Genomic DNA, 14,910 nt, shown 5'->3' with positions numbered 1-14,910 from the left:
CCTTACCTCAGCACTCTTGCGCATAGGAAGCGTATCGAGCTAGTTAAAAGTCCAACAGCCTCATCACATATTCGTGTGTTTTCGCCTGCATCTGGAATCGTGGTGCTCCTTTTGTTCGTCTGACCCTTCTACTCTCGACTTACGATCTCCCTACAATTCCGTAGGCTCTGGCACTGGAGATTGCGATACCCAGCAGAATGAAGCACCTGGCAGTACATTTACTATCAATTTCAGAAAATTGCTTGTTCTGCACAGAAGCTGGCGTTGCTTTTCTCAAGCTACGAGCGCTTCTGATCTTTGGCAGTAGTTATTTCACGGCTCATTACAACTCCATAAGGAGGGAAATGTTAAGTGCGTGAAATTTGATAATTTTCTTTCAGTTTTTTCATAGCTTGTGCCTTAAAGCTGCACCGTACCTACGATGAGCTAAAGTTCAGGACGAGAAGACATTTCACGTTCTCAAAGTCATCATTTTTTACTTGAACAACAACCGAGCTATCAATTACATTACCTGTGTCTCCAACTCAAAACGCACAGATATCGTATCCGTATTCAGCATCTTCACGCCTTTGCGTACTGCTTGCAACTTTTGACTGACAGAGACCAACGACTCTGGAAGATGCGATTACTATTGCATTGCGTGAGGACTACTGTCAGCGTTTAGTATGTGGTCAATCGGTCAACCCGATGAAAGCAGTGACTGCTGTCACCGGAATTACTGAATCTTAGCGCGATGACTATCTGCAGACAGCAAGTTTGCTGTTACGGATGTGACTTCACTAAAATAAAGCCATTATTTTTATCTAGTGCATCCGAAAGCTCTGGCTCTGTATTTTCAGCACAGCTTTTTTTCACGCGTAGTTACGCGACGCAACCGAGTCAATCAAGACTCTAAATGGACGACCGTATCTTTCACAGTCGCTGTAACCGCGAGGATACCTGTCGTTATCGAAGGAAAACGATCCTTCGAGGGCTAAACATTTATGAGTGGTTCTACCACCAGCCAAACTTTTGCTCCTCCCAATTGCTTGTGACTTATGTTCTTGAGCATCGCACGCGTCCAAAGAATATTTTGGGTGCAATGGCTGAGAGCCATATATTCAGCCTCCGCCGAGTTGAGTGCAACAATTCGCTGGTACTTTGACTTGTATACCACTGGTACGCCTGCAATCGTGATCATAACTCCTGAGACGAAACGTCTGTCCTCTTCTCTTCATCTACTGGATGCCGGCGTTTCCCGTACGCTTTGTGGTTTTTGTGCCACGTGACTCGGGGCCATTACCACTAAAATCAAGTGGAGAGCTCGTCCTCACGCGGACAATCACGGGACCACTGTCGGGGTGGTCACCGCGAGAAAAATTACGCTTCATCTTCAAGTGACGTTTGAAGGCTTCAACTCGGAGAAAGTATTCACAGTCCTCGAGATGGACAGACGGTATGACCTGATTTAAGGTGTACTGTGGCTTTAGTAGCACGAGCCATGGATTGATTGACAATTGAAAACGATTAAGAGTAGCTCTCCTGGCGTCGGTAGATCTCTTGGGACTATACATTAGAAAAGCCCTCAAGCGCTCGGCAGTCGCATGCTGCCGGGGATGATTCACATAGGGTTTGCCCAAATTCTTAGAAATGACGGAATCCAGATTGTATTGCTGGACGTATGGAATAGATGTGAAGCTTTGCGGTTCGCCTCCAGCACGAGTAATCGGTCCGATGGTGCGAGAATACGTGAATTGGGTCATCAGTCAAGCACCCATTTGACTGGAAAGTTCGTCAAATTCTACGGTGAAACCACCTCATCTATTGAAAAAGTCATCATGACGATCAAGTTCACGATAGCGCAAATACACTGAACGACGTGGTATTGGTACAACATTCAAGTTCGCTGGTGACAAATATCTTAAGTGGAGCAAGAGTGTGGCTTTCTATTCTAGATGAGCTAGGCAGAGTGTGACGAAGGACGAAAAAAGAATTTGAATTAAGACATTGACAATAAAATCTGGGCATGGGTCCATGCGACCAAGTTTGTGGACATTTATCGTTTGCAAAGCGCAAGCACCGCTGCTGACTTGTTGAAGGTACGCGATATGCGCTTTCGTTCTGCGCATTTGACAGCGCAAAATTGGGTTCACTTCGACATCGAGGATGCTCGTGAAGTACGCTCGGTCGTCAATCGGCTTCACGACAAGAAGGACCGAGGGAGCAAAGTAAGAACCAGCTTTCTTAAGCGAAATCCGTCTTCGGATCCGCATCGAGCGCGCAAACGATACTGATACAGCCGCACCGATTACGAGTACTAGGCTACCACGTAGTCTCGCTCACTAGATACCCCAGCCATTTCACCAAAAACTCCTTCCGACAGCGAAAGGTTCTCTCCGCCACCGCGTCGTCGACGTGGTATATCAATTTCCATGCTGATCTAGAAGAGGGGGTAAGCAATCGGAGCAGGCGTCTCCTCTACTTTCTTCATGGCCCATAGTCTTAGTCGCTTTAAGGGGAGGTAGTCTCAAGAGCCAGGTCCTATTGCACATGTTGTGTGTGCCGCATACTTTGTGTGTCTAAAATTAACTGTACACCCTGTATAGTTGTATACCCCCTTTCAGTTCTGTTGTATCAGAATCGGAAGTACTTATCAGATTAGGAAGGCTGAAAGCCTATCAGCTATGATAATAAATGTCATTTCTCTTTTCCTTCTCTTCACGTAAGTCAACAGCCCGCTTGAAGCGAGCAACACGCGTTAAGGCATGTCAGTTGGCCTAAGCCTTCCCCACAAAGTTTGTGGACACGGACGGGCGATAACCGTTACAATAACTTACACTCGGCAAACTAGGATACAACCCTGATCGCGTTTACGCTCATTGACATCTTCTTGAAGCACTGCGCAGCATATTGCAAAAGCTGAAATAGCACAGCCGACAATGCATGTCCGATCTAGATTCGGAATAGCCGAAATCAGGGCTTGCTTGAGTCAAGCTTAGACCTTACCCCTCTACCGCGCCCCGTCACCGCCTGACATTGTTTAAGAGGGGATTTGCAAGAGATTTCTTGCACAGTACGTGTACTAGCGCAAAGTCCTTTTGGAACAGTGACACTAGCCAGTCGGAAGCGCTTAATCATTGTGAGATGTACCCACGGGCCTTGTTTCCAAGTGAATTATTTAAGTAAGGAGACTTCATCGGTGCCAACTGTACTATTGTCTTGTTATTGTATGGTGTACTTACTTGAGCGCTACATTTGAGAGTTACTCGCAAGTGTTTACTACAACCGACTTCCCTTGCTATGCAGAACTGCATGCAAACATATTGATGTCATCAAAATATCTCACATTGTAGGAGGATTAGACAGTTGCTGTTTGATGGACAGCCACTTCTAAGGCACCATATCGAGATTGCTTAACATAGTTAAAGCTATAACGCTGTCTCTGATCAGCAGTGAATATTATATACCAACAGGGTTAAGGGTACTAAACAAAGTGCTGCCAACCATGCTGTTCTACATGCAGCCGTTCTAGAGTTTGGCGACCACACTCAAATCGTGGCATTTAGCATGTTTTGGGCATGTACCATCTGCCACTTGCCGCTTGCCTTTCTGCCGCAAAAAGTCGGGACTGAGTGTAATATTTACACTCTCCCGTCAAATCCGCTTCGTGCTTCCACGGAAGAAGGCATCAAAGATGTTATACTCTTCATTCAGTGAGGCCAATTGATGTTCGACCCAATATTAATTACGGAATTCAAGTCAAATCCATGACGCATACCCCTACCCTGAAATACAATGCGGCTTGAACTTCTCGTCGCCATATCGGCATACTCCTCCAACAAATGGTTTAAAGGCCCGTAAAATCCTTGAAGATAGCTATCCCACTCCTCGCACTCAGCGCTAAACGAATGTCCTCAATAACGAATTTATTCATGACGGACGACGAGCTCAGCTCCTTCCCTGGTCTCAGCCATTCGATTTTGAGGACCACATTGTTTTGCAATTTTTTGCCCATATATCCAAGTTACGATTTGTTTCCAATTTTATTTAAGGTTCTTCAAGAGTCTGTAAGAAAGGACTAACAACCCCCCGACTATCCTTTCAATAAGGAAGACTGCATCGATGAGACTGGTGCATTAAATGGTGCGTTTGATTTTTTTTGTCGATTCGAGTTAGCGACGCATAGAATATGGCAGGAATGAGCTCCCCGTTGTTCATAAAGCTCGCCATGGTTAAGGCCTTCCTCTAACGGATGTACAGCGCGTCACTTTTAAAATCATCAAGCTAGAAGCTCGCTGGCGAGAATGTAACCTTAGGTGTAACACATCGGAAGAATGTAAATTTGCAACGTGGAAATAATCTAAGCGGCTGGTGTCGCCCGACCACTCTGTTTACAATTGAATGATATTTCTCGCCACCTCCCGCAGAGCTACATTGCCTCGCATGCTGAACCTGTCATACAGTCGTGCTGACTCAGCAGTACCGTCACATCGTGACAAGGACACGGCATTCTTTTTATCTTAAAAGCCTGTCCCCTAATACTCGAGAAACACAGTTGCCCTTCAGCCCCCCCCGACACAAGAAATTGTGACACCCAGTCGCATCGACTTACCATCGGCTCTGAAATAGAAGACAACAGCTCGCAGAGGTAGTTGAAGGCTCGCCCAAGGTACACTCTCGGTACCACACAACACTTATGAATTACAATTGAGCCCAAATTTTGTACGGTAGCCCGCCCTGCACCTACTGGGACTTGAGCTTTTCCTGTGAGGGGTTTGTCATCCACTTATGATGGTAGATTGCTTCCCGTAGCTCCCAGCACGCGTAAGAGTGCAAGGTACTCACAGCGTAAGAAAATGACCAAAGTCGACGTGGCTCTTGCACTTGCAGACAAATAATGCTGGGCCCTCAGATCTAGTCCCAGTTCGTTGGCGACGAGCTGAACATCATTGCGAGCACGACGACAGTATATCGCAGCACTACATGCCGTTGAAAATTGGCATGTAAATGCAGATGAGACATGGAGCACAACCAGCGCCCCCTCTTCGTAAAAGGTTCGAACATATGTCTCCAGGTGAGTATGGAGGTGTTTGTCAGAACTTGAAAAGTCTTACCGACCGTTCGTATTGAAAAACACATCAGATTTCTGCACGATTTTAGAGGCGTCAGTTGCGAGGACTCTTTTGGTGGCTTGCTGAGTAATGTGATGATGTGCGCAGGAGAAGACTCTCAATGCAAAATGATCCGAGGTGCAGACACAGTAGAGTGCAAAGACTGTTCAACCTTTAAGTGCAGTGGTTGCTCGCTGAATGCTCACTATTGCGCAACGTCAAAAATAGCCGAAGAAGATTGGCCCCAGTGTGATCCGAATCTTGGTGGGACAGTGTATAACATAGTATGTACCGTACTATTGTGTACATACAGTTTACACTTCTGTAGAAGTGTGCAGAATACAACTTTGAACAACTGTAAGAACATATATTTTTGTATAATAATGAGTAATCGTAAGTACCAAAGTATCGGTGTTTTCGAAGTTAATGGGGCTTTTTAAAGAACGGGTATATTTATGCAGCTGGCCTTTCTTAGAGTGATGAGACAGATCTATGACAAAATATAATTGAACGTTTGTGGATAAGTTTTGTCTAAAGTAAGTCATATGTATATTTCACTTTCTAAAGTGTGAAAAATCCTGAGATTTTTTTCTTGTAGAGACTATCAATTCTTTCTCGGATTAAAGCGTGCAAACATAATATCGGCGCGTTTGTTAACATGAACCGGTTTGGCCACGAATTCTTCTGCGAAAGGTGCGCAGCAATTTCATTGTTGTATTGCTTCTCGATCTGACCCAGATTGAACTTCATCACATGTGCTTGGTCACTTCCTACGAATGAGAAGCATGACTGGGCGCGGAAATTGTCAAAATCCACCTAGTGCTACAATAAATTGATGTACCGTCGGAAATTCTAATGATGGTTACGGCGAAACTTCATATTCTTCTACGAATTAATCTCCTGCAGGCTCCGATTTGTATATATCGCTTGTGATGCCAGTAATTTTTGCGATCGGCTGTGCGCTGATACGATACGACGCCCAGGGGACGAGCGTTGTATCATCTATCGATCTCAGCAGTTGAAGGCAGCAAAGGATTGCTGATACGGAATATCTTGGCATGACTAATCCAGTTTTGATTGCACCTGCTTGGCGAGTAACAATTGCAATTTACACGGACCACGCTATGCTGTGAGCCGCAACATTCGCCCCAAAGTATGATTCTACGCACAAATGTGTGTATATATTACGATTTACAACATTTCGCTAAAGCGCTATCTTGACGTCCGACTGATGATCCTTTACAACCGGACTTTTGGTGCAAGTATGTCTTGATGCGCTGGAATGGTTTATGCGGCTGCGGTAAGTGATCACTTATCACTTTGTCATGATTGATCAGATTGCTAAACTGGTCCCCTCCGAGTCAGAACTTGACAGGCTTTGTCGCGCGTTCGTGCTCACATCAGTCAAAACCACATACTCAACGATTTGTTGAAATATAGCTTAGACGCTTTCGTTACTCCGCGTGTCGTTGCCCTCGACAATGATAATCCTTGATTCGACTGATAAATGAGGCTCTTGATGTTCCAGTCGATGAACACTTTGGTCGTGAGAAGCCCTTTCTTTCACTATTGGACAATGATAGAAGACAATGTCTTTCATCAACATAAACTTTTAGAGCTTCTCCTCTGCAACGTTAATTCCATGTTCATTGGCTAATTTCACGATGAAATATTTGATAGAAAAATAATATATATTATCTTTCTCAGAAGGCAAGTAATGTCCAGGTGCAATATCAAAAACTATAATCTCCTTCCAGCCCGTTCAGCGGTGAGGAGGTGGGCGAATGGTCATACATACTTTTTGATTTATTGGTCTACATCAAAGTAATGGTCGTTGCCGTCCATGCAGCGGACTGCCGAAGCTATTTCCGTAAGGTAAGGTCACCGACCATAAGTTCTATATTAGAACCAGTGCGAGTGTAGCGCATCGCAATTCGCTACCACCAGAGTACTTAAAACTTAGCTACGGCAAAGACGCTCTTTTGTTCAATTTATCTGTTTTATTTGCGGCAGAGCCGCCTATATCCAAAACCTTTACTTTTCCTAATTAAATAGTAAAACCTAACAACTACTGGCAGTCCTGCCACGTAGTGGCTTCTTGTTAGCCACATCATTGTGTGATTACATAAACTTGTGTAATCCACACCTTCATACCAGGATGCGTGTAACCCCGTTACAGTCCAGACATGCAAGCTGGCGCGTTGGCGTACCCGATCATCGCAACAGAAATTGACTCAATTCTGATTGCATTGCAACAAGTAATGAGCGTTTTCTCTCTTGACTTTTTCTTGCCTTAAGTAGTATTGAATTCTTTAGAGGGCATCAAATCAGAATAGCAAAGCAGAAAACGCAGAAATAAACCTGGTTCATTCATGTTACAGACACTACCTGGGTTACATTTCTCAATAATCTCTATAAGTTTGCCAGTGCATCTAAAGTCTGAGGGTTGTTTTATCGACATGACCGCATTCGCCTTAAAAATGAATTACAGTTTCGGTGCCAGCACCAACTGCCTAGAAAGTTTCCGCAATCAGCCATCGTTTCCGCGATTCGTTTCGCTTTGACAAGCAACAATGAGGGCGACAGCTCAATACAGAGCTTTCAGCCACCTCTAATAAAGTCGTTAAGATTGTATTGCGATGCTGAGTTTGTGATTTCCCAATCCGAAAGGCTTTTCTCTCATCATGAAGTTGCTCAAGATGTAATTCTATACTGCAGTCAGGAAATTACAAATGGATCTATCACTACCATACTCTCTCGCTACCTCCGCATGGAAGGCCTTTTGCCGACTGAATACTCCATCCTCTCGAACAAATCTGAAGCGTTTGGCCTCGTCAAGACGCCTGGTCTAATTTTGAACGGCACGAGGATTTGCATACATGTCTTCACTTTACAAAAAAATAAATCGTGGAAACGATAGACGCGGACTGTATCGGGTTACTCGATCCCTGATAACAGGGGTGTGTGTCACACGAGATGTGCATGGTGTGACCACGCCCAAACAAGAATACGGTACGGAGGCTAGGTAGCCAGTAATTATGCATGTATTTAGATTTTTACTATATATATTTAGTATATTACGGAAAATCTAAACATTTAAAATTAGGACAAGAAAGTAAATAAAAATTAGTTTCGAATTTAAACTGAGGAGTCAATTAGCCTTGAGAAGGCAATAATTACTCTTGGAGTAAGCGGATAGCGATCCGCTAACTCATACTTGGTTCTTGTAAAGAACGAAAGGTCGGTGACCTAAAGTACGCTTCCTCAAGAGCTTAGCTACAGCAGTCCCGCCGCACGGACTGCAATGCACTAAGTCTGCACCTTCGGGAAAGTCTGCTTTAAGCAGCCAAGACAAAGAAGCGGAAAATAATTCCTGTACCCAAGCTCGCGCCGTCCTGGTATAGTTACACAAGATACTTGGGAGCGCTGTTTGACATTGGCTCTTGACGTCCCTATCTTCGTGCAGCAGTATGAGGGTCGGAAGGCGTATATTCACCGTACCTTGACTGATAGATTCGACTCATTGACCTCATGCCATATGTAAAGATGGCACGACTATTTAGTTCAGTTTCAAGTCTGATTATATGACAAAATGTCATACAACTACATTTATTCTTTAATTCTGTGAGTTCATAAACATAACTTCTTCGTATTGATTCCCCAACCCCACTGTCATGCCTATTGTGTACGCGCTAGTGTCGCGCGAGAAGACGGTACTGGCCGAGTATACGGCTACCTCTGGTAACTTTCCAACTGTCACACGAGTGCTTCTAGCTAAAATCCCAAACACGGCTGGACGCATGTCTTATGTGTACGATCGCCATATTTTCCACTACATTGTGGAAGGCGGTGTGACGTATTTGTGCATGGCGGATGACGATCTCAAGCGGCGCGTTCCTTTTCTTTTCTTAGAAGACATGAAAAATCGTTTTCAAGCCACATACGGCCAGCATGCGCTTACAGCTATCGCATTTGCTATGAATGACCAATTTCAGCATGAGATCCACCGCCTGCTTGACTACTATAACGCTAATCCCGACGCGGATTCTCTTTCGAAGGTCAAGCAGCAGATTGACGACGTAAAAGATATTATGGTGGAGAATATTGACAAGGTACTGGAACGGGGTGAAAAGTTTGAACTGCTTGTGGACCGCACGGACAAACTCAATCGCCAGTCAGTAAAATTTGAGCGTTCGTCCACAAACCTGTACAAGACCATGTGGAGACGCAACTTGAAGCTTTGGCTTATGCTTGTCATATTTGGGCTATTTGTTATCTATCTTATCATCGCCATGGCCTGTGGCTTTGATTTTAGTGGTTGTTCTGGTAAACATGAAGCGAGCGATAGTATCTAAGATTCACATTACATTTTCAAGATTCGAACATTTCCTACGATTTAATCAACTAGCTATCTATTTTGATTCTCTACTCAATTGAGCAAAGTCTAGTGCACTGTCAAAGTTTGACTCAGACGTGCTCTGTACGCCATCATGCCAATGATTCTCAATATTTGCATGCAATGCCGTTGTGACGACTTTAAAAATTACTTCATCTCGTCCAACAAAGTGTATCAGCACAAACTGGCACCCGGTAAATGCCAATGCTTCTTTTGCTACATCGACATTTGGACTCTGCAAAGTGCGAGCCAATCGTGTGAAAACACGGCGCTGCAGTGCTTGCGATGGGTCCACTTGATGAAGTGGGGGTCCAGACATAATCACGCGAGCCACCATGCGAATCGCACCCACTTCTTGCTTGGGAAAACGGGTTGGCCATGCGCTTAACAACCGATTCAAAAGTGGGCCAGTTGCTGACGGTTTGTACGCTACGAACTGACCAGCACAGCTAATGAGCTCTTCGTCATCAGAACCGGCCGGGTCGATCCAATGCGCACGCCACAGCGTCACAAGAGTGGCAAGACAATTGCGCACAAATTCTTTTTGCAGCCTTACTTCGATTTCGTCTATACCTTCTGAAGATGTTGTGTTCACCAAGCTCTCTTCGACATGCTCGATCAAGAAACGCAATAGCTCTGTAAAGCCGTGTCCATGATCGTGTATATTTTCTTTTATCACTTGCGTTGACGATTTCTCGACGCCAAGTTTCTGCGCATGAAACGCAATGGCATTCACGTATTCTAAACGTAAGGCTGTGGAATCAGCAAGGGCTCGCGCGAGTTGCAATCTCTTGGTGGAAAAACTTTTGTGAATAGCACGTAAAATGTCTAGTCGCGCGCTGGCAGTACGAAAGTCTTCAAAGCGCAGCGCAGTTACTAAAGCATGTATAAACACTGGAGTAATAAGATGATCAGCAGCCACTGATGGTGTCGATGCAGTTTGTAGTGACGTCGGCATTTGTAGATCAAGTTGATCTTTAAATAATGCCATGGCAAGCCCTCGCTTGACAAAGTCTTCATTTGGTTCGTCCGTGTCGGTTCCAGTATCGTCTCCAAAGGCGCTAAGAGCCTGCTGTGGACGTTTACGCCGCTCTGTGTTACGTGTAAATAGCGCTGCAAAGATCGTATTGATGACATCGTCACGACTTGCTACGCGCTGCGGCATACGCTTTTGCTGACTGAAAAGTGTGAGTTGCTGAGGAAAAGCACTTGATTCTTTCTCGGGATAAACGTCTTCCATGTTTTGCTGAGTCGAAGCAATTGCTGCTGCCTTTCGTTCCATATCTTGTGCTTGCAGCTCAGTTGACGTGAGCGAAAGTTTACGACGATGACGCTCATGCATCGATACGACCGCGCTCTTCACAGACTGATCATTCTTGTTAAGCCCTTTAGTACCTACACGTTGTCGTCGAGGCTTGGTGGAAGCATTACCTCGAGGTACAGATCGGATTCCTGTCGTCATTGCCTGCTGCTGTCGGCTCTTCGCGCCCAACGTTTCATTATTCTTGTGCATTTTTGAAGAGATGGCAGCTGTAGCTTTTCGTCTTTGGTCCCGAGAAGAGGCAGTAGACATTAAAATCGATGACTTATCACGTCGCTTCGTCACAAAAGCCATGGACCGTTTGGGAGTTGAGACCGGCGGCTGGGCAGCCGGCACGAATACCGGGGCCGCTAACGACAAGTTGAACCGACTAAAGCGCTGATTCAAATCGTCTTCTTCCAAATTGCGCTGGTGACGCATGCGGGTAGCTCGCAACTTCGAGCCTCCGCGTGCCTTATCCGTATCACCACGACTCATGTTGCGACTGACAAATTGATGGCCAAAATTATATTACTTAGTATGATATCGAAATATTACAAACATACTTTGAATTGACATATGCATAGAGCCGGAGTTCGAAAGTCGCGAGTTTCCCAATCACGATGACGAGAATTTACACTAATACAGCACAATGTGACTCAATATAGTTGGATGACGCTTTTTATAGTGCAATGCACTGCTTGAAGCAAATCTAACGCCAGGAGATCAAATAACGTCAGTAGACAAGATGCATCACATATAAATATTCGATGTAATCGACATGAAAGAAAACCTGGCAAATTGCTGATCGTAGGACATCACACGTCTTAGCAAACAGTTAATGAGGCAAAGCTAAAGTTGGTAATGAGATGGACGATTTTCATACTTTTTTGCTGTCCAGAATCAATTTCTGACAGGACACCTTGGAGGTGATTGTGACGCACTTATTTTAATGCACAATTGAGTTTAACTCTACTGCTCACGAAGATCCAGAGCCACTGAAAAGAAAATGAAGTAGTAGGAGAACAAAGAAGCGAATTCTAATGTACTTCTTGCGTTATCATTCTAACAAATTGTAGATGAACTTATCTGAACATGTGTACAGGACATTTCAAAACGTTTATCCGTGAATTAAATTTCAACTTGCCTAAGCCTTTATAATATGTCTCCTTGCTATGCAGTTACGTCGTTGTTGAGCATTTCACTCGTTATAATGAGCCCGTTTCAGCCTTGATTGCGCACAGCAATCGTGTACTTAGTGTTTCCATGTCTTGACTTACACTCTGGCTGCTATAGAGGGCGACGTGCACTCGAAGCACAGGTGGTGCATTAATTATCATCAGCCTGATTTCTTACAGGCCCAAAAAACTATTTCACGGCGCAAGCACATCCAACTGTACTTGTATTTGTTCAGCTTAGAGTCTTGAGAAAAATTGTCTTGAGTTGTCAACCGTATTCTCTACCTTGACACCACCGAATACACAGCAATATTCTATTTCATCAATGACCAAGACCACGAGTTGTTTGCATACTCTCTTAAAAGAATGTATGAGTACGTTCGTTTGTAGTCGACATAGAATTTTCTTACGAGCTCTCAGAAACATACACAAAGTCGACGGCATGTTTCAACAGTTTATTATCACTCCCATATTCATCGTCCTCACCCTCGGATGGAATTTCAATCATCGGGATAACTTCGTCAAAGCAGTCATCGTCACCGTCTAACCATACAAATGCTTCCGTATCAATAGAACTGTCATCTTGTAATTGGATATATTCCTCTTCCATATGGACATGCACTGGCTCAATGGATGTTGAGTTTGAAAGCAAGTGATCAGATGGAAGCCAAACAACAGAGTGAGACGTCGACTGCCTCATCAAAACGTCTGAAGACATGGTGTCGCGATCTTTGTCTGTATTATCGAGCCGTGAGGACCCTAAACCAATCCGGAAGCTAGACCCATACTCATTCTCGGACGACCTGGTCTGCTTACTAAGACGCAATTGAAAAGCCGCGCTTGTAAGTTCCTGCGAGGCCACCCATCCAGCATTTAAATGATTCATTGCCACCATACATTTTACACAAAAGATCATTTTTTGTGGGTGGAATACTCCGCTCTTAAACACAAAAATCTTCTTGTTGACTTTACAACGATGACACACTGGTTCCTCGCAAAGCTCGCAAATGGCCAACTTTCCACCAAAAATCACTCGAACCGGGCGCTCACAAATGTGGCACGAAGACGCTTCGATAATACGGCCAGATATAACACTGCTACGGTTGCTATCCATCATCACTGATGAAGCACGAAACATGCTGCTACCCAGGATGCTGGAGTGTGTCCTCTGCGTCATCCGGTTATCGTCATCTTTGCAGTACAGAGATTGTGAAGACTCACGAAGAGCAGCTAGATCCTTGGTCCGCAATGAATAAGCTAATTTTTTCATCATTGCACAATCAATCGAGCTTGGCGACATTTGTACGGTATTCGCCATTATTTGGAAGGCAAGACGGTCCTTTGCGCCACCTCGAGGCAGCATTCCACCATAAAAAAAGAGTTCAACTTCGCTAGGACTGTGTTGTCGGTAGAGGTAACAATATGACAAGTGGCCACGCACAATCTGCATATCTGGTGCAAGTTCCGGGGCAGATGGCAACGACACTGAGTGAACAAGATGGTAGCCTACCTTAGCACTTTCATCGTGCGCATCTTGTAATACTCCTGTAGCCTCCAAATAAACATAATCTCGATGTCTCGAAAGCACTTCATGATGACGCAGTGCCCATTTAAGCGTAAGCGATCGGAACGGCGAAGTAACCGAAGGAAAAACGAGTACACTTAGTACGCGACTGTCGAGTAAGTCACGTTGAGCATGCGAGCTCTCGATTTGCATTGCCTCAGGCGTGAGATTGACGGTACCATGTAGTACATCCTCAAGGGTTCCGGGTACATGTCCAATGGCTAAAAGCTCAGTTTGTTCGGATAACGTCACGGATGATGCGCTTTCATTGGCTGTCATGGTCATCCGCATGCTGTCAACTGCGCTCTGATCCTGCTTGGACCTGTGAGATATCTTCAAACCACGAAATTGAGTCCTGGATGACACTTTCTTGTAACAAGAAATGGCATGATGACGTTTTCCACCTTTAGAAAGCTTCCACTGCGTACGATCGACGCCTGGATAGACCCCTGAAGTGAGCAACGCAGCTTCGCGATTGCTGTGGTACTTTTGGAGCGTCTCGTGCACACGCGCATTGGCAAATTGTTGTGCACGAGCCACGTAATCTTTGGATATCTGTAATGATTCAAGCGAGTCGACTACAGTGTGACTGAAATCTCGACTGCTTGTACTGGAAAGCGACCGCTGCTTCTCTAGCGCAGTTGGCTTCGTCATGCAACTTTGCGTTACAAAGCGACGAATCTGGTGTAATACTTTTTATTACATAATACAGTATGTGACTTTTTTGAAGTGAGATACTTGATACACATCAGCGAAATAACGTACTTTCAACGTAACTCTTTTCTGGTCAGTATTGCGGTCGTTGAACTGGTGTCACTCGCTGTATCAGCTCGCTCCACTTTGCTGATATCTTGCATTCGATGTAGGTCCGAGAAGTAGTGCATGTAAATAGTAAGTACAACATCTCGAAATGGACCCTTACGTTTATGAAATCACATTCTTGTGAGAAGGTCACATTTGATGTCGTTATGGATCAACATTTGTGGCGGGATACTTACCAGATTGCGGTGTGCGTACGTTCAACTTACACAACTATGATCTTAAACTCATAGTATTGGACAATAATGAAGTAGCATGACAAATACAGGAACGGTTTACGAAGACGATAGTATTTGAAAAGGAAAGTCCGAGGCACTTAGAGCTGCTGGCTTCACGCTATGCAGTACTTTATATGACTGAGTATAATTAAAAAGATATATATTGCAAGGGAGTTGCAGTAGACCTTACACAGAGAAAATTATGATTTAGGCGAGCAATCACACCAGTCGCGAAAAATCAAATTCTCTGTTAAAATGAAACATGTACAGTAGACTCCCGCTTAAATACGCTAATTGATCCGGTACGGTTTGTGCGCACTTAACTGGTAGGTGCGCACTTATACT

General features: G+C 44.5%; 3 protein-coding genes across 3 annotated transcripts; 1 reads left to right on the top strand and 2 right to left on the bottom strand.

Moving 5' to 3' along the window:
- Nucleotides 1-8,764: 8,764 nt before the first annotated feature.
- On the top strand, nt 8,765-9,445 carry PHALS_01254 (vesicle-associated membrane; the record flags this gene model as incomplete). The annotated part of the gene is made up of 1 exon (XM_024731087.1): nt 8,765-9,445. The coding sequence occupies one exon, from the start codon at nt 8,765-8,767 to the stop codon at nt 9,443-9,445; it is 681 nt and encodes a 226-aa protein (XP_024581300.1).
- A 57-nt stretch (nt 9,446-9,502) lies between these two features.
- Nucleotides 9,503-11,227, bottom strand: PHALS_01253 (protein phosphatase 2a regulatory subunit b delta isoform; the record flags this gene model as incomplete). The annotated part of the gene is made up of 1 exon (XM_024731086.1): nt 9,503-11,227. The coding sequence occupies one exon, from the start codon at nt 11,225-11,227 to the stop codon at nt 9,503-9,505; it is 1,725 nt and encodes a 574-aa protein (XP_024581299.1).
- Nucleotides 11,228-12,370: 1,143 nt separating this feature from the next.
- On the bottom strand, nt 12,371-14,182 carry PHALS_01252 (Zinc finger, RING/FYVE/PHD-type; the record flags this gene model as incomplete). The annotated part of the gene is made up of 1 exon (XM_024731085.1): nt 12,371-14,182. One exon carries the CDS (start codon nt 14,180-14,182, stop codon nt 12,371-12,373), a length of 1,812 nt encoding a protein of 603 aa, XP_024581298.1.
- Nucleotides 14,183-14,910: the final 728 nt, after the last annotated feature.

Source organism: Plasmopara halstedii (assembly GCF_900000015.1).
Source record: "Plasmopara halstedii genome assembly, contig: Scaffold_1343, whole genome shotgun sequence".
Taxonomy (NCBI): domain Eukaryota; phylum Oomycota; class Peronosporomycetes; order Peronosporales; family Peronosporaceae; genus Plasmopara; species Plasmopara halstedii.
Note: the sequence above shows the minus strand (reverse complement) of the source record. Positions and strands in the feature narration are given on the sequence as shown.